The sequence below is a fragment of the Panthera leo genome, chromosome B4 (genome assembly GCF_018350215.1).
Source record: "Panthera leo isolate Ple1 chromosome B4, P.leo_Ple1_pat1.1, whole genome shotgun sequence".
Taxonomy (NCBI): Eukaryota; Metazoa; Chordata; class Mammalia; order Carnivora; family Felidae; genus Panthera; species Panthera leo.
The window spans coordinates 96,296,889-96,317,410 of record NC_056685.1 but is presented as its reverse complement, the minus strand read 5'-3'; the positions used below and the strand labels follow the sequence as shown (position 1 = coordinate 96,317,410).

The 20,522-nt window shown below is 35.7% G+C and overlaps 1 protein-coding gene across 1 annotated transcript in view; it reads right to left on the bottom strand.

Moving 5' to 3' along the window:
* Positions 1–20,522, bottom strand: part of TRHDE (thyrotropin releasing hormone degrading enzyme) — a 379,106-nt gene that overhangs the window by 265,591 nt on the left and 92,993 nt on the right. The window contains exon 3 of the mRNA XM_042944643.1: positions 825–951. Coding sequence (XP_042800577.1) covers positions 825–951 — 127 coding nt within the window. The remainder of the gene's footprint in view (positions 1–824; positions 952–20,522) is intronic.

Below are 20,522 nucleotides of genomic sequence, written 5' to 3'. Positions count from 1 at the left end.
TTTCTGAGAAGGAAAAATAACTACAGCATTTCTAATGGGTATACACACCCTTTCTAACTTCCTGGAAAGTCACAGTTCACTCCCCTGAAAAAGTGGTAGCTTCATTCGAATTTGGATAACAAAATTCACTCATTTATTCACTCAACAAATGATTACTGAACATATTATCTTTGTAAAAGGAAGTAAGAATATTGGTGGTGAACACAATCTCCATTATACAGTTTCCCTTCTCTTCCATTATACAGTTTTTATTCTACCTAGTATACCTGTACTGACATATGACTAGACAAAAATAATGTGAGGGACAATTAATACATTGAGATCCAACATCTGAGAATTAGGAAAAAGAAAATAATGAGTGTCTTCTCAGTGTAAAATATTGAAGAGTTCTGGGAGTCATCAAGATTTAACTTGAAATCCCAGCTCCTCCACTTATTGGCTGCCTGGATGAATGAAATATTCCCTGGATGTCAAGTCCCTTGGGTGGAAAATGTTCTAACAGTACCTACCCATCCAGTAGCTGTGAGGATTAAATGAGATGCTGGCAAGCACCTCTCCACAGTACATATTCAACAAATTATAGCTACGTGGTTATCTTTTGGAAACCTAAACTTACACAATGCCTTTCTTAATTCCTATGAAAACTTCTTGGCAAGACCTAAGAAACACTAGGTTTTATTTTACCTCTTCAGAAGAAATTAGCTTTCTCATGCTCATCTTCTCTAACATATACTCTTGGAATTTTCACATCTGAAATAAATGCACGAAGAAAAATTTCCACCTTCAAGGATCCCTTCCAATAAAATAACCATGAAAATACTTACCTAGTTTTGGCAAGGAATAGGGCACTTTAAAGTAGTCTTCATAAAATTCTATTAATCTCTTTGTTATATGGAGAGCATAGTCCCCAGATCCTCTTCTGATAGCATCAGGTCTTGCATATAATCGTACCTAATTAAAAATATATATAAAAGCTACATTAGCCTTTTGGTATTCAAGTTTTATCTTCCCTGCATATATGAATCTGCACAAATCACTTTGAATACTACAAAAATTAAACAGTATTCTTATTCATATATCAAAGCACGCTGTAGCTGAAAGAACCAAACTTGAACAATTAAAGTAACCAAGTTGAGCAAGTCACAATTTCCTTGCTTTACAAGATGACATAGAGAAGATTTATACACCTTGCATCAAAATAAATATTCGAGTTATCACTTACATGTGCTTGCTGGAGATATGAAGGTACGGTGGATTAGTATAATGGTTCCCTGACAATGCTGTAAGTAGGCAGGATATGGTAGCTCCGCAGGAAAGAAAATTCATGGTTTGTTAAAGACACATTGCATCAAGCTTTGGAAGTATCACCAGGCTGAACAAAATATAATTTGTGCTTCCTTCTTTTCTTTGGAACCAACTGTCTTTATCCCCAGTATGCAAAGTAGGAATCGCAAACTTTTCATGTACATAAATAATCGCCATGCTGGAAGGCCGTCTGCAACGGCTCCCAGCTTCAAAACCAGCTGAAGTGTTTCCTATCTCTAACACAATTCGGATACTTAATATTGATTTTTAAATCAAGCATTGTATATTATCTAGTCCTCGGCCAAAAAGAAGCCTGAGGCAAATAACATAAAACTGAACAAAACTAACAATTGTACAGAAAAGGTTAAAAGGAGATTAGTTTTCATAAAGATTTCATAAAGCTATCCAGCATCTTTCTTTCCAAAGGCTAAATCTGTTTTTCACAGATGTGGCCCCTAATCCTCATATCAATTCTGTGAATAAGATATATGTGTATTTGTGGAGCAGTAGAGAAGACAGCAGGCTGGGAGTTGGGTGTTAGTCCTGCTCTGCCACTAAGCAAGCTGGGGGATATTGAACAAATTACTTAAGCTCTTTGGGCCTCAAGTGTTCTCACTTATAAAATGAAGGTGTTGACTAAAGTGCTTTTAAGTTCTAAAACACATTACTTCCAATCCTATTTTATAGATAGAGGAGTTTGTGTTCTTCTCAAATTACTAAAAAAAAAAAAAAAAGATAAATAAATGGTTTGCTGAGTATGTGGAAATGGATATTTATATTCAACAGGAAGACAAAAGAAAGTGACACTCAATCATATAAAAATTGATTATACAATTAACTGTCATCCTCACTTAAGGAGAGAACAGAGATGTATATAAACAAAAAGAGTAGAAAGTTAAGAAAAATGCATCCTGACTTGATATTAGAAAGACCTGTAATTCAATAAGATATTTACTAAATTCAATGACAATTATTTACTGAAATAGTGAATCTACTTTTCAACCCAACAATGAAATCAAATATCAAACTTGGTTCACAGTCACCTACAGTTTTGGTTGGCAGTAATATAAAACCAAAAACTCTCAGGAGGAACTGACTACAACAGCACAACTTAAGACTCTTAGAGAGATAGTGAATATGATTCCCTGACCCTGACTCAACTCACTATAAACATGCACTGCCTTAAGTAAAGTTCCCAATAAGCAGACTCTAAGGAAAGAGGGAGCATACAAGTCATCCGCTAAGGAAGTGTTCTTAGGAGAAACCTATGAGAGAACAAGGAAGTGAGATAAGGGAGGCTAATAAGCCAAGCAAATGTGTGTGCAATTTGAGGTAAAGTCTTGGCCTCAGCCTGATCCCACAGGGAGCTCTAGAGTATAAATTGCGATTGCAAGTTTGCACTGCATTGAGGTATGATAGTTAGACCTCCATACTCTTATATTCAGTCATCAGATACTGGTTAGCAAGGAGAAGGCATAAAATCCCAAGAACTTATTCTTGGAGCATCTATGTGATGCAGCTCCAGTGGCCCAAAGATAGTCCTTCAGAAAAGATTTTAGGTGTCAACTACTAGGAGCAGAGCAATGAAAAGCTGGGGGGTAGACATATCAAACAGGAAAGGAGATCTGGTCTGTGCATCATAAGCATACATCACAGACAGTAATCATTCATTCACGCAGTCATTCACTCCACAAATATTTATTTGGCATCTAATTCGCACCAGGGCCTGGACAAAGGATTTTTAACTTAGTGATGAAGAAGACATGTTTTCTAACCAGAGATGGTACAAAGCATTTTGAGAAAAAAACCAATGAAGATGGAATGCCCATCTTCAAAGAGCTTCCCATGTATTAGGTAGGTTAGATAATAACAACAGATAATGATAAATGCCATATGAATGGAAAACTAAAATAACAAAGTATTCTGGGGAAGAGTAGATAGCTTTAAGAAGGTTCAAGGTGAAATAAATAGTAATCCATGTTGAAACCATAACCAGGACCACTGCAAAATGATGCAGCAAAAGGTCACTGATTTTACTCCCAGGAAGCATCGATTTTGGTAGAAACACAGGCATTCCTGTCAATCAACTCTACCAGTTAGTCAAGCTATCTGTAGGCCCAGACAGGAGAAACACAATTAAATCAATCTGGTTGTCAAGAGTTGATGGAAATAATCCAATCTGAGTGAGAAGATAAAACATATGCAGGCTGCGCATGGTGACTACAGTTGCTCATTCAAACATTTATTGCACACCTGCTGTGTTCCAGGTATTATACTAAGGAATAGAAATAGAATAATAAAAACTCTTACCACAAAATGAACAAGACATTTACACTTACTACCCTTAGGAGGTTTATAATATGTGGAAAACAAACAAATCCACAACAAAAATATAATGTAAGCAATGGAACAGTGTACTCTGCCTCCCCCATTATAGAGGATTAACTAAGCTCCTACATAAGGCTAAAACCCCCACATTCTGTCTCTTCTCGCCTTTTCAAAAGCATCATGCCCAAACTTCTCTTTATTCCCACATGACCAATTTATGCCTGCATATTGGATCATTTTCATTAGCAAATACTCTGTATCACTTACTGTGTTTTCAAACAAAAAACTTTATTGAGCACAGTTCCTACAGCTATGGTTTCCAGCAATGCCCCATTGAAAATTTTCCATATAGTTAGTATGAACACATAAGTTAATATCCAAACTGGAACACTTTTGAGAATGAAAACAGCCCTGAGATAATAAGTGTAAGTAGGGTGGTTGCCTAGCTATGCTATCCGCTTCTAGTCTTTCTTGAACTTACTGCCATAAAGCTTTCATTTCTGCTATACAGCAACAGGATTCATCCCCACTATATACAACAAGCGTTCTCATCAAAATCAGTAACAGTTTCAGAATGCCAAACTCAACAGACCGATTCTAGTCTTCAACATACTTAACTTATCACCGGCACTTGACACAATCATTTCCCCTCCTTGAACCATTTTCTTTCCTTGGCTTCCATCTTATTTTTCCTTCTATCTTGTTAACCACTCCTTCTCAGTCTCCTTACTGATTCCACTGCAGCCTCATACCTCTCATTACTTAATTTTGATAAGTCCAGGGTGTCAATCCTCAGACATCTTCACTTTTCTGTCTATGTTCAGTATCTCGGTGGTAACACTTATCTCATGGTTATAAATATCAACTAGATGATAAAGACCTACCCCATAATTCCAGAATTCCAGACTCGTTAATCCAGCTGTCCATTGGCCATCTGCACTTGGATATCTAATAGGCAGCTCAAACTTAACATGTTTGAAAATGGATACCAGAGTTCTCTCCTCTCTTCTCTCCTCCTCAGCCTCCTCCTTCTTCTCCCTCCTTTCTGTCACCCTACCCCCCCAACAACACACTGTTCCCCTTAAAGATTTTCCATCCAGCTACTTAAGTCCAATACCTCAGTATTATCCTTGTTTCCCTCTTTCTCTTACATTCCATGTTCAATCTGTTATCATATCCTTTGGCTCTACCTTAAAAACATATCCAGACTCCAACCACTTCTCACAACTCTACCACTACCAACCTGCTTCAAGCTTCCTTCATTTCTTAGGTAGATGAGTGCTCTAGTTTCCTACTGATGTCTCATCCCCACTCCCTTCAGTCTGTTCTCTACACAGCAACCAAATATTCCTTTCAAATGAATATCACTCTTCTGCCTTTCCTCCTCCAGTGACCTGCCATCTCATTCAGAGTAACAGCCCAAGTTTTTATAAGGGCCTCAAAATTCCAATAAAAATCTAGCCCTCTGAACCTCTTCGCTGATTTTCTACTACTTTGCTCCACATTAACTTTATTCAACTCATACACTAGCTTCCTTGGCATTCTTCACATATTCCAGAGATTCTTCCATAAAGGTTTTTGAATTTTCCCTTAGATATCTATCTCCAGGGCTTATTCCCTCTTCTCCTTTAGATACTTGTCCAAATATCTCTTCTTTCTGATTTTCTATTATTTGAGTCTCCTGCTCCAGGACTCCCTATCCTCCTTCCTTACTTTATTGTTTCCTATAAAACTTACCACCATTTAACAAAATATATGTTTTACGTATTCATTTTGTTTCTTGCTGCTTTTTTTCCAAGAATGTAAGTTGCTTGAGAACAAAGATTTTTATCTATTAGTTCTAACTGCATAAAAGTGCCATTATTTTAGGTAAAAATTTTTGTTTAATTTACTTGTCAAAGGCCTTGTACATAGTAGACATTCAATAAAACTTTGATGAATGAATGAATTTCACAGGTATATGCATGTCTTAAGGGAGTATACAATAGGAATCCTTTAATAACACTGTGAGATTCTCAGGGGAGGGGATGTTTCACCTACATCTTGAAAGATAAGTTGGATGTAGTAAGCTACCAAGTGGAGAGTGACATCCCAGACCAAAGTAACATTATGTGCTAAGGCAACAATGTTGACCAAATAATAAATGATTTTAAAATTAATAATAAATATTGGCACTTTATTATAATAATTATGGTATTTAATTGGTGAATATTAAGCCAGAAAATGGTAAAATTACTTTTGCATTTCAGAAAGACCACATCAGTGACCTACGCCAGGTGGAATAATTGGGAGCTGCTTGTTAAGCCTGCCCAGACAAAATGAGAAATGTGAGGAGACATATAGTAACAGATGACACTAAAGAAGTAAAAAGAAACTTTAAACCACATTAAAGAAAGGCCTATAAACCAAACTGTAGGATATTAATTTAATACTATGGGCACAGGCAAGATTTTAAGCCACAAAATGATATGTTCAGAACTAGATTTTAACAAATTACATCACTGCAAAGAGAAATTAAGGAATCAATCCCATTTATAATTGCACCAAAAATAATAAGATACCTAGGAATAAACCAAATCAGGGATGAAAGACCTACACTCTGAAAACTATAAAACACTGATGAAAGAAATTGAAGATGACACATACAAAAAGTGAACAAACATTCTGTGTTCATAGATTGGAAGAACAAATATTGTTAAAATGTCTATACTACCCAAAACAATCTACAAATTTAATGCAATCCCTATCAAAACACCAACACCATTTGTCACAAAGCTATAACAATCCTAAAATTTGTACTAAACCACAAAAGATCCTGAATAACCAAAGCAACTTTGAAAAAGAAAAGCAAAGCTGGAGGCATCACAATTTTGGACTTTTTAATGCAATCCCTATCAAAATAAGACCAGAATTTTTTTCAGAGCTAGAACAAACAATTCTAAAATTTATATGGAACCAGAAAAGACCCTGGATAGCCAAAGTAATACTGAAAAAGAAAACCGAAGCTGGAGGCATCACAATTCTGGACCTCAAATTATATTACAAACCTGTAGTGATCAAAACAGTATGGTACTGGCACAAAAATAAACATGTGGATCAACAGAACAGTATAGAAAACCCCAAACTGAACCTACAAGTATAAAAGACTACGCTGGACAGCAACATGCAAAAGAATAAAAGTGGACCACTTTCTTATACTATACACAAAAATAAATTCAACATGGATTAAAGAATAAATGTGAGATTTGAAACCATAAAAATCCTAGAGGATAACACAGGTAGTAACCTCTTTAACATCATCCATGGCAACTCCCTTCTAGATATGTCTCTGGATACAAGGGAAATAAAAGCAAAAATAAACTATTGGGATTTCATCAAAATAGAAAGCTTCTGCCCAAAGAAGGAAACAATCAACAAAACTAAAAGGCAACCAATGGAATGGGAGAAAATATGTGCAAATGACATATCTGACAGATCTGATAAAGGGTTAATATCCAAAATATGTAAAGAACATATAAAACACAATATCCAAAAAAATGAATAATCTAATTTAAACGTAGGCAGAAGACACAGACATTTTTCCAAAGAAGACATACAGATGGCTAACAGACACATGAAAGATGTTCAACATCACTCATCATCAAGGAAATACTAACCAAAACTATGAGATATCACCTGATACCTGTCAGAATGGATAAAATCAACAACACAAGAAATAATAGGTGTTGGCGAGGTTGTGGAGAAAGGGTAACCCTTTTACAATGTTGATGGGAATGCAAACTAATGCACCCACTCTGGAAAACAGTATGTTTTCCTCAAAAAGTGAAAAATAGAACTATCCTACTATCCAGCAATTGCACCACTAGGTATTTATCCAAAGAATACAAAAATACTAATTCAAGGGATACATGTACCCTGATATTTATAGCATTATCTACAATATAGATACACATATAGATAGATGACATAGATATAGATAGATGATATAGATATATAGATAATATATATCATATATATCATATGTATATAATGGAAAATTACTCAGCCATCAAAAAGAATCAGATCTTGCCATTTGCAATGACATGGATGGCACTAGAGAGTATAATGCTAAGCAAAATAAGTCAGTCAGAGAAAGACAAATACCATATAATTTCACTCATACGTGCTTTTAAGAATCAAAATGAATAAGCAAAGGGAAAGAGAGAGAGAGAGAGAGAGAGAGAGAGAGAGAGAGAGAGAGGCAAACCAAGAAACAGACTTAACTACAGAGAACAGACTGATGGTTACCAGAGGGGAGGTGGGTGGTGGGATGTGTTAAATAGATGATATCATCCCAGTGCCCTCCAGCCAACCTGGGGTTGATGTAAGCCAAGAACTCTTAACTGGAAGAAATTGTATTGTTTTGTACAATCTGAATCCAAACACACTGAGGCCACACACTCAGGTACTGACTACTCTAACCTGTGCTAACATATGGGCACAACCTGTTGGACAGTTTTAGCTTCCTGTGAACATTTGTAACCACTACTTTAATTACTTCCCACCTCTTGCCACATGTGGCTGCTATCTGTCTTCACTTGTGAACTTCATAGTGTGCCAAGAACTGGAATTTTTAAATCTACTTTGATATTTTTTATAATTGAGAGTTCATTTCAAAGGCAGAAAAAGACAAAAAATATTACAGCAAGGAAAAGTGTCACTGAAACATAAAGCAAAGAAAAAAAAAAAAACAGATTCCATCACTGCAGTATAGGTGATGGGTTAGAAGGGACTAGGAACAAATACAAGGAAATGAGTTAGACTATTATAGAAGTCCTAATAAAAGATAATTATGGTTTGGACTGGAGAGATGGTAGTAGGGATGCAGAGAAATGGATGGATTTATTCAACTAGTCCTAACATTCTATCTAACAAGTCCTTTAGTTACCAAGTTAATCCAGTTATAGTCACATTCTCACATAAGGACAGTCATTCACCTTGTCTGTACCCATCTCACACCAGTGCTCTGTTGGAACAAATGAGACCCAGCTGGAGGATAGGGGGGACTAGTTCAAAATATTTCACCAACTGGGGTGCCTGGGTGCCTCAGTCAGTTAAACATATGACTTTGGCTCAGGTCATGATCTCACAGTTTGTGAGTTTGAGCCCCACATCAGGATCTGTGCTTTGGATTCTGTGGCTCCCTCTTTCTCTCCTTCTCCCCCACTTGTGTTCTGTCACTCTCTCACTCTCAAAAATAAATAAACATTAAAAAAATATTTCACCAACTGGATAATTCTTGTGTGGTTAGTCAGAAGTTTGCTGTACAATAATTCATTTTATGGCGCAAAAAAAAAATCAGTTGTTTTCTTATGTTAGAGTAACAAAGTTCTATTTAATTGTAACATAGAAACTAAGTCTTCATAAATATAGTTACCACTCAAAAGCAATGAAATGTAATTTTATTACACCTGCTTATTTGCATTTTCTGACATTCCAGGATAAGAGCCCAGCTCTAAAAATGTAAATCGCTTCCTAGGGTTTCTCTTTCCCTCTGCAGAACTTCGTCCAACAACCAGTATAAACCAAACTGCCCATTTAGTCCAATGGAAGGGATACTATGCTAGGAATACACAGGGATGTGAAACACAGCTTTATCCCTAACTACTTCTGTCAACTTGTAAAACTCAGTTAACTTTTCCAGGTCTTGGCTCAAAGTTCCTTCTGAAGGTAATAGTTTATCATTATATATATATATATGTATATATATATATATATACATATATATATATTACACCTGAGAGATTGGTATACCTCAATTCTTCTCATCTAGTCCCCTTATTTTGAGAATAAAATAATGAAAGGTTTTCTTTAATATTCTCAGGGCTTTAATCCTTTGTATCTTTCACTTCCGATGGAAATACATACATAACACCTGCTCAGCTAACATCTGCTACTCTTGAGAGTTCCTTGTTTCTTCCTATATAACTGTCTATGAGCTTGGTAGTGATTAGACAGAAATAACTTTAGTAGCCAAAATGGAATATAAGAGGTTGGCGTTTGAAAAATATTCAAAATTTTGTTACCACCTGTGTAATAATACATCACAGCAATGAACTAAGATACAGGAGTTACATATTTTTGATCTCTTAGAACACTTGAATGCCCAAAATAGGTGTCCAAGGGTGGTGTCTTTTGTACTCACTGGCCTTTACCTTGGAGTTTCATGGACTCAGTATATTTAAAGTATATTTGTTTCATCTTTTTATAGGATTTTAGGTATTTTAATCAATGAAGGGGGAAAATGAAGGGGATAAAGGCAGTTATCTCAAATTCCTTTGTCACAAAAGTAGGGACGTCAATGACTTTTCAACTCTCCTAACAACTGAGAGTGTCTGCTTAGAGGACACGTAGGGATGAACTCTGAGACCACATCTGCACCTGGAAGGAGAAAGTGCCATGATCTGTGAAATGCCATCTGTGCTCTTAAGGATAGGAAAAGTGGCACTGGTATCAGATATTTGCCATCATTGGCATAGAATATCCTTTGAAAGGGACTCACAATGGAAGGGTACTTTGGGTAAATTTAAACTGACTTTGTCTCTGATAGCTGTGCAATTTATAATAAGAACATCAAAGACTGATTAAGGATTTCATCAACGGGGCATTTATTTATTCAGTTAATATTTAATGAGCATCTATTAGCAGTCAAGCCACTGTTCACATGCTGAGTGTCCACAGGTAAGCAAAAGGGACATAATCTCTTTTCAAAGAGCTTTCAGTCCAGTGGGGAAATGCAGCAACAAAGTCTTATGGTTGAAAATAATAAAGTGGATCTAATTTACACTGGCTCTTCAGAGAAATCCTCTTCACAGAGATGGTGACTGATCAGAACAGGGACAGAGCAGCATGGAAGTATAGGAAAGCAAGCAATTATTCAAATTCTTACATGTAACATTTATCTTTCATTGTATTAAACTTTCAAAGGGAAGGTAAAAATACATTTACACGTTGTAATATAATGCAAACCCTGTAAGCAAACATATGCAATTGTCAGAAATGTTTTAAAATCATACACTAAAAAATCCTGGAGACATTCTTCTAATAATTTGAAATAATTCATAGATTTTCTCATTTATCTTCACAAAATATCTGTAGAATAACTATGAAGTTAGCTGTATCTTCTGATTTTATAGATGAAAAATTTGAAGAGGTTTTTTACAGTCATTGAGTCACTTTAAAGGACAATGAGACTAAATTTCTCTGTGTATAAGCCTTTATTCTAGGTTGTTTTAATTATTTGCTGTGTTAAAAGTGAATTGTAGTAGCTGCTATATAATTATGTGAAACAGTGTGTAGTTATACCAAACAGCAAAGAAGAAAAAAAGAAAACATTTACAATAGTGGTGCACCTGTTCAATAACGAACCGAGTAACATTTTCTCTGATTTGACATTTGTAATTTAGTGTATTAAAGTCAAACAAACCTTCTGGTTTGCCAGAGTCCTTTCCTGAGAAAATTTCACACTGCAGGAGTACATTAGGAACTTTGGAAGACACAGTGATTATTGTATGGCTGTAAAATATCACTACCATAACAGTAATAAATTCACTTTTCCTTTTGCCTATCTGAAAACTCAGTCCCTTTCTTTACCAACTGCAAAACGACAATGTGGTTGTCACTAAATTCTCCGCCAATAAAGCTGAATTAATTCACCTATGTGAATATAATTTTCTTTGGGTGTTCACCATACAAATCAATAAAACAGAACAAGCCAGAGAGAAGGGAGCAGGCGCTTTCAGCACTATGTAGAAGACAAATATATTGATACAAAGAGGAAAGGATGTTGTAAACAAGAAACTAAAAGCCCAAGAGTATTAGCCTTATTTACAATTCAGACAGTAACTTTTTTTTTTTTTTTTGGCAAAGCAAAAGGGAAATAAATACACACAAAATTCTGACAGAAGCAAGGAACCAGTGCTCAGACATACATGTCAATAAACATAAAGAGGAGGCCAGGAGGGGCCGGGGGCAGGAGCTGGCCTGGCTAAGGCAGGTGGTCCAGGCCCAGGGGACGGGCACTGGTAAAGCCTGGACATCTTGAGTGAGGAGTCTTGGCTGTGGCTCTGAGAAACTGAGAGCCACTTCAGGGTCTGTGGCAGAGTAATATGACTGGAAAAGACAAAGGGAGATTATTTAGGCAATGGAACTTAAGACTTGTTGAGAAAGGAAGACTAATGAGTAGAAAAGCATATTACAGGTGAAAAGTTTGTTCTGTAGCTTCTATAGCAAGAACAGCCTAATAGGCAGTCTCTATCACCATAGTCAAAGAACTCATTCTGGGAAGGAGCAGAATTTAGAATTGGGGATGGATAGGTAGTAAAATCCCAGTACTCTGTGAAGCATGAGGTACATGGTAATAGCAAAACCACAACTACTTGAAAACGTACCATTTGAACAGAACACACCACGGAAACAAATATTAGAGCCTCTCTGGGAGTCTTACCATGGAATCCATGCCACAGATCCATAAGACAGATATTCCGAGAACAATGACTAAAACACCTTTAAAGAGGCCGAAGACCAGCCTTATACTCCATTCCACTTGGTATCAGACACTGTCGTAAGGAGACTCCAGAATACCATCACTGATAAAGTTGCTCTGATGGCCTTTCCTTGCTTGTATTTTGCTCCCTCCACCTTCACAGAGTTTGCCTAAGGATTCTGAGACAGGTCTGCTACATATACAGGGTTCCTTTTGGACTAGTGGCCTTTATTCTATAGGGTCATAGACTCTCTATATTTGAAGAGCTTGTCTCATCTCTCAGCAGGACAAGTCTTTAAGTATTGTGTCCATCTTTCCAATCTCTCCTTTCACCTTACCATGTCTGATACAGTGCCATTCACCCAGTAGGGACTAACAACATGTTGCTGACTCCCATAAAATGGCAATAAACTTTGAAGGTCCTTGTCCGTTCCAGCACTAAAACGCTGTTATAATAGATTGATTACACCTTCCAACTACATTTTCCTTCAGGCAAGGAAATTAGCACTGTGGAAACCTGTATAGTCTCTTCTTGTAAATCACTTCACATTTATATACTAAGCACAGTATTTACTAGTTCACTATGGAGCTTACAAGTTCCATTTACTTACAGAGACTTCAGAGAAAGGACACAGCTTTGCTATATTCAGGCAGCTGTTGTCGCATGTTTCTAATACACCTGCGGTAGGCTGAATAATGGCCCCCAGGACACCACGTCTTAATCCTTAGAACCTGTGAATGTTACCTAAAGGGACTTCACAGTTGTGATTAAATCAAAAACTGTGAGATGAGAAGATTATCCTGGATTATTTGGGTGGGTCCTAAATGTAATCACAAATGTCCTTGTAAGAGGGAGGCAGAGGGAGTTTTGACTACAGAAAAGGAGAATGCAATAGGATGGCAGAAATGGAGAGAAACCTCAGGATGCCATGAACCCCAGAACATAAGGAAGACAGTTTTAGAAGCTGGAAAGGCAAGGACTATGTCATCGTCTAGAGCCTCCAGAAGGAACCAGCTCTGCTAACATTTCAGTTTCAGTCCCATAAGACTCATTTTGAATTTCTAACCTCTGGGACAATAAGAAAATAAATTTGTGTTAAGTCACTAAGTTTACGGTAATTCCTTACAATAGTAATAGGAAATTAATACTTCATACCTTTTTAAATTTTCCCACCAGTAAATATGCCTTTTTGTGTAGATTTTCAGCTTCTTGTAGGAACACACCTTGTATTTATTTGTGTGCTGCTCTTTCCGTTGCAGGCATATTATTTACAGCTTTCAAACTGCTGATGTTGGCACACTTATTCTGCTCACACATTATTACCAAGCACCCAACACATTACTGCATATATCTGGTACACACCACACAAAAGCAAGATACTTGAGTAAAAGTTAGAATCATCTACAGCAATTTTCTTCCAACTGTTGTTGCATTCTGCTTTGCATCAGAATCACCTGGGGGTAACCGTTTAAAATTCATATTCCTGGGCCCACACACTCCCAGAAACTCTGAATCACCTCTCTCCGGTAGGAGTCCTAAAATCTCCATTTTGATAAACTTGCCAATTGAATCACGTGTATACTAAAGTTGAGGAACAATTGGCCTAGAGTCACCTGAACAACCTTTTGTTCATTCGGCTCCACAGCAAGCAAACCTCAAGCCTTGAGAGAAATATTTAGCAAAAGCCTCACACATAGGAAGACATATATATCTTTATTCCTTAAATCTCTTTCAGCATCAGAATCTTCAATGAATATACATTCAACATGGCTGGTATTATTTTTAACTCTAACAACTAATCTTTCTTTCTTCCCTGCACAATAAATGATAAACAATAGATGAGTCAAGTCCAATGTTTGGAAACCGGTAAAAGTTATTTAATACCGTCACAGACTATAGATAAAACAGTAGCTTTTAATCCCTCTCTGAGATAGAGTACTTCTTTTGTAGTTAATTGAATTGCAGTTATCTTTCTTAAATGACATAGAATAAATATAGAGAATTTCCTTATTAAGCTATCTATTTTATGACTGGTCAAATTTCTTCAGCAAGACTGATAGCCAAGTACATCTATTTGTACATACAGGAGCTCAGTGCTTAGTTGGATTCAGTTCCAATTTGGTTTGGCTCATCTGTCCTTTCATTCCCTGATTTCCAAGTGCCTGCTGACCTCACTTTTACATATGCCACCTTCCTCTCCAAATCAACTATCCAGTTCAAACACACTCCTGCCTGCCCCCTCTGCTCACCTGTATCTTTCAATGATTCAAGTAGCTTTCTCCCATCTAGGACCAGAACCCAGAATTCATTTGTTCATTCACTCATTTAACAGATATTTATTTGGTGCCAGACCCTCATCTAGGCACTGTGGATATAGAAGTGAACCAAACAGATAGAAATCCCCACCCTGGAGAGCTAAGTAAGTGAGATAAATACAAATATATAGCATGTATGTTAAATAATAGTAAGAGCTCAACACACACACACACACACACACACACACACACACACACACACACACACCAGAGAAAGGAGTAAGGAAATGTCAAAGGCCAGAGAGAACCTCACTGAGAAGGTGATATTTGAGTTAAAATATGAAGTAGGTGAGGATGTGAGCAATGTGGATACAGATTTCTGGGGGGAAAGAGAAGAGCCACTTATCAGTGTCCTGAAAACCACTGATTCAGTCCTCAAACATCTCAACTCTTTCTCTAAGGAAACTGCAAAATATTCCAATCATATGGAAAAGTACGGTACGAAAATACATTATCCTAGTACCCCAAACAGATTTAAATAATGCTGGTGTGCTTTTTTCACATTTTCTTTGGACATTTTTCAACAAGTAAAACGTTACAATTCCCTTGAAGTAACACACCCCCTTTTCCCATTCTGGAATTAACCACATCATGACATACTTCAGTATATTTCCAATTCATGTTATATTTGTCCTTTAGTTCTGTTTTACTTCTATTCAAAAGAGTGCCAATTACATCCCACCAGCAATGTGTGACAGTTTGCTTCCCCACGTCTTCACCAAATTTTGCATTTTGAAATGTTTGTTAATCAACGGGTATGAAATGGTGTCTCATTATTAGTTGTAATTTGCATCTTCCTGATAATGGTAATGTCGAACATCACTTTATATGTTTCCTGGCTATTATATTTTCTTCTGCGAACTGCCCTGTTCCTTTGCCCATTGTTCTAATGGATTGTTTATTTTTTTCTCATGATCTGAAGTCATCCTTTGCATATTCTGGACAGTAATCATTTGCCAGTATAGGATTTGCACAAATCTTCTCCAAGTCTGTGCTAGCCTTGTACACTATGTCTCTGATCAAATAGAATGCTTTACTTTTAATGTAGTCAAATATAAAATGTTCCCTTTAGGGTTTTTCTTTTCTGGGTCTCTTTAAAGAAGTCTTTCACTGCTCTCAAGGTCAAAAAGATATTTTTCTTATATTTTCTTCTAAAGTTTTTAAACTTCTGCTATTCAAAGGCAGAGCTTTAATTCAGGTGGAATATATTTGTGTGAATGATGTGAAATACAGATCTCATTTTTTTCCTATGTGGATAATCAATTGTCTCAGTAATATTAGTTGAAGAGCCTTGTCTTTCCCACTGATTTATAATGCCCCTCTGCATACACCAAGTCACATATACTTGGATCTCTACCATTTCTGTTATTGGTCAGTATGCCAATTATCATGCCAATAGCACATTGTGTAATCACTAAAACTAAATGTGAGGCCTAATAAGACACTGATCTTATTCTTTTCCAAAACTTCCTTATTATTCTATATGAATTTTAGGATGATTTTCCACACTTATACACAAAATCCTGTTGGGGATTTTGCTAAAATTGCACTAGATTTGCATGTTAATTTGACATCTTCAAACATTACATCTTAACATCCATGCCCATGGAATATCTCTTGATTATTTCAGTCTTTACCCCACTTTTAAGTTTCATGGTAAAAGCCTTGCACATCTTCTATTAGATTTTATTTCTAGATACCTTATGGTTTGTTGTCACTGTGAATAGTATTTGAAAAATCATATTTCTGATCTATTATTTTGATATCAGCCACTTACTGATTTTTGTAAAATGGCTTGGAAACAAGCCAAGTTTCTGAGTTAATTTTAATAGTTTTACTGTATTGTTTTGCATTGGCTTGTCTCAGTCAGGATTCCTAGAACAATGCCAAAGAGGAGAGTGAAAGAAGGCATCCTTATCTTATTTTTTACTGTATTTGGAATGCTTCTATTGTTTCACTACCAACTATAATTCTTGCTGCAAGATAAGGAAATTCCCTTCTATTCATTGTTTGCCAAGAATTGTAACATGAATAGTGTTGGATTTTTCTAATGCTTTCATCACATCTATTCAGATAACATGTTTCTTCTTTCCTGTGTTCTGTTAAGGCAGTGAATTATAGTAATAAATTTTCTAGTGTTAAACTGTTTGCTTTCCTGGGCAGAGGGAGAGGGAGAAGACAATCTACTTAGACAAGCTGGGAACTTTTCCTCTTTGTTTAAGATAAGATGTAACTTAAAAAGCAGAAACAGACCTATAAATCCAGAGAACAAACTGGTGGTTGCCAGAGAGGCACTTGGGAGAATAGGCAGAATGGGTGAAGGGAAGTTAGAGATACAGTCTTCAGTTTTGGAATGAATAAGTCATGGGAATAAAAGGCATAGCATAGGGAATATAGGCTATGGTATTGTAATAGTGTTGTATGGTTACAGATGGTAGCTACACTTGTGAGCATAGCATAATGTATAGAGTTGCTGAATCACCATGTTGTACATCTGAAACTAATGTAAAATTGTGTATCAACTATACTTAGATAGAAAGATAGATAGATAGATAGATAGACAGAGAGAAAGATCTAACTTTTCCCAAATAGTTGGTGGAACATACCTATAAAACTGTATAAACCTGGTAGTTTTCTGTTTAGAGAATAGATTTTTGATTAGTGATTCAATATCACTATGGCTATTGATAATTTATATTTTTCTTAAAACTATGCATATCATCTAAGATTTAAAAAGCATAAGCATGAAATTCTTCATAACATTGTTTTTAAAATCCCTCCCTTATCTATAGTCATTTCCATTCTAATAATGTTTATATATTCCCTTTCTCTTAATTAAGACTGTCAGATAATTTCTTTCATTATACTCTTATTTCTCTGAACTCTTCAATTCATGTTTTAAATATGACCTTATATACAACATCCTTCAAGGCTGTTCTAAGTATAGTTCTATTGCATCCCATGAAGTTGAATAAGCGGTATTTTCATTTTTCATTAATTTCTAAATTTAATAACTTCCTATTTGACCCATAAGTTATTTAGAAATATGTATTTAACTTCCTAATGTACATGATTTTTAGGTTATCTTTTTATTTTCACAACCTAACTTTATTGCCAAAAGCACGGCCTGTTTGATACTGATTCTCGGTATTGCTTCAGATATTGTGTAGACTCGTAATTGGTGAATTTTGTACATAACTGATATGGATGCTTGAAAACAATGTTTAACCTCTAAACTGTAGGTATATGATTCTAAATATACTAGTTAGATTAATTTTGTATTGTCTAAATCTTCTAAATCTGTTAGGTTTTTGCTTCATGTTTCTGAGAAAGCTGTTAAAATCTTCCACAAGTCCATTAACTTGGACTTGGTCCATCTGTAGTTCTGCCCATTTATTTGCCTCATATATTTTAAGCCAATATTATTTGTTGCATATAGGTTTGTGTCTTCCAGGTTAAATCCTTCTATAATTTTAGCCTCAATAATGCTAATGCCTTAAAATCTATTTTACTAAATAACATTACTCTCTTCCTTCTATGTGGAGAATTTGGGGCTTTATATTTAAGATGAATTTTCTTAAGCATAGCATCAGATTTTATTTCTTTTCTGAATTTTACTCACCCATATTTTAATAAGCAAATTCAGTGTAAATATATGTGTGTGTGTGTGTGAGTGTATACATATATATATATACATATATATATGTATATATATATATATATATATATATATATATACACACACACATATACAAATATATATATTTGGATTCTGTGCTTCTTTTTCTTCATTCCTGCTTTCTATTAGATCAGGTTTTCTTTATTCCATGTTTATCCTTTAATTCATTTAGAAATTGTATATTCTATTTATATCTACTCATTCGGTGGTTGCACTTAAATGTTAATGTATAATGACTTTACAGAGTCTAATGTTAATTCATATCTCTACATGCCTTCAAAACAAGGACCTGATACACTATACATTCAGTACAGTGTGTTGTCACGTGAATAGGTAGGTCTAAAGCTAGACGACCTGGATCTGGGTCCTTGCTCCACCTCTTAGTAATATTTAATGGGCAAGTTACTGATTATGTGTCTGCAGCAGTTCTCTCATCTGAGAAATAAAGTTAACAATAAAAATTTTTAAAATAATTGCTTGAGAATTATGAGAATTAAAGTATTCATATAAGGAAAGGGCTTAGAGAAGTACCTAGTACATATATTAGCTGTTACAAATGTTCATTCTCCTATTACACTATAGTTACAACTCATTTTTAAAAGCAACAAAGTTAACAAGATCCATCTATATGCTGTTTAAAGAGACCCACTTTAGACCTAAAGACACCTTCAGATTGAAAATAAGGGGATGGAGAACCATTTATCATGCTAATAGTCAACAAAAGAAAGCCGGAGTAGCCATACTTACATCAGACAATCTAAACTTTAAAATAAAGACTGTATCAAGAGATGCAGAAGGGCATTACATCATAATCAAGAGGTCTATAGACCAAGAAGACCTAACAATTGTAAACATTTATGCACCAAATGTGAGAGAACCCAAATATATAAATCAATTAATCACAAACATAAAGAAACTCATTGATAGTAATACCATAATAGTAGGAGATTTCAACAACCCACTCACAGCAATGGACAGATCATCTAATCAAAAAATCAACAAGGAAACAATGGCTTTGAATGACACACTGGACCAGATGGACTTAACAGATATATTCAGAACATTTCATCCTAAAGAGCAGAATATACATTCTTCTCCAGTGCACATGGAACGTTCTCCAGAACAGACCATATACTGGCACACAAATCAGTCCTAAGTAAGTACAAAAAGAATGAGATCATACCGTGCATATTTTCAGACCACAACACTATGAAACTCGAAATCAACCACAAGAACAAATTTGGAAAGGTAACAAATACTTGGAGACTGAAGAACATCCTACTAAAGAATGAATGGGCTTACCAAGCAGTTAAAGAGGAAATTAAAAAGTATATAGAAGTCAATGAAAATGATAACACCACAACCCAAAACCTCTGGGACACAGCATAGGCAGTCATAAGAAGAAAGTATATAGCAATCCAGGCCTTCCTAAGAAGGAAGAAAGATCTCAGATATACAACCTAACCTTACACCTTAAGGAGCTGGAAAAAGAACAGCAAATAAAACCCAAAACCAGCAGAAGACAGGAAATAATAAAGATTAGAGCAGAAATTAATGCTACCGAAACCAAAACAAAACAAAACAAAACAAAACAAAACAAAAAACAGTAGAATAGATCAATGAAACCAGAAGCTGGTTCTTTGAAAGAATTAACAAAATTGATAAACCTGTAGCCAGTTTGATCAAAAAGAAAAAGGAAAGGACCCAAATAAATACAATCAAAAATGGAAGAGGAGAGATCACAACCAACACAGCATAAATAAAAACAATAATAAGAGAATATTATGAGCAATTATATGTGAACAAAATGGGCAATCTGGAACAAATGGACAAATTCCTAGAAACATATACACTACCAAAACTGAAACAGGAAGAAATACAAAATTTGAACAGACCCATAACCAGTAAGGAAATCGGACCAGTAATCAAAAATCTGCCAAAAAACAAGAGTCCAGGGCCAGATGGCTTTCCAGGGGAATTCTACCAAACATTTAAGGAAGAGTTAACACCTATTCTCTTGAAGCTGTTCCAAAAAATAGAAATGGAAGGAAAACTTCCAAGCTCTTTCTATAAAGCCACATTACCTTGATTCCAAACCAGACAGAGACCCCACTAAAAAGGAGAACTATAGACCAATTTTCTTGATGAACATGGATGAAAAAATCCTTAACAAGATATTAGCCAACCGGATCCAACAACACATTAAAAAAATTATTAACCACAACCAAGCGGGATTCATACCTGGGATGCAGGGCTTGTTCAAAATCTGCAAAACAATTAACGTGATTCATCACATCAATAAAAGAAAGGACAAGAACCACATGATCCTCTCAATAGTTCAGAGAAAGCATTTCACAAAATATACCATCC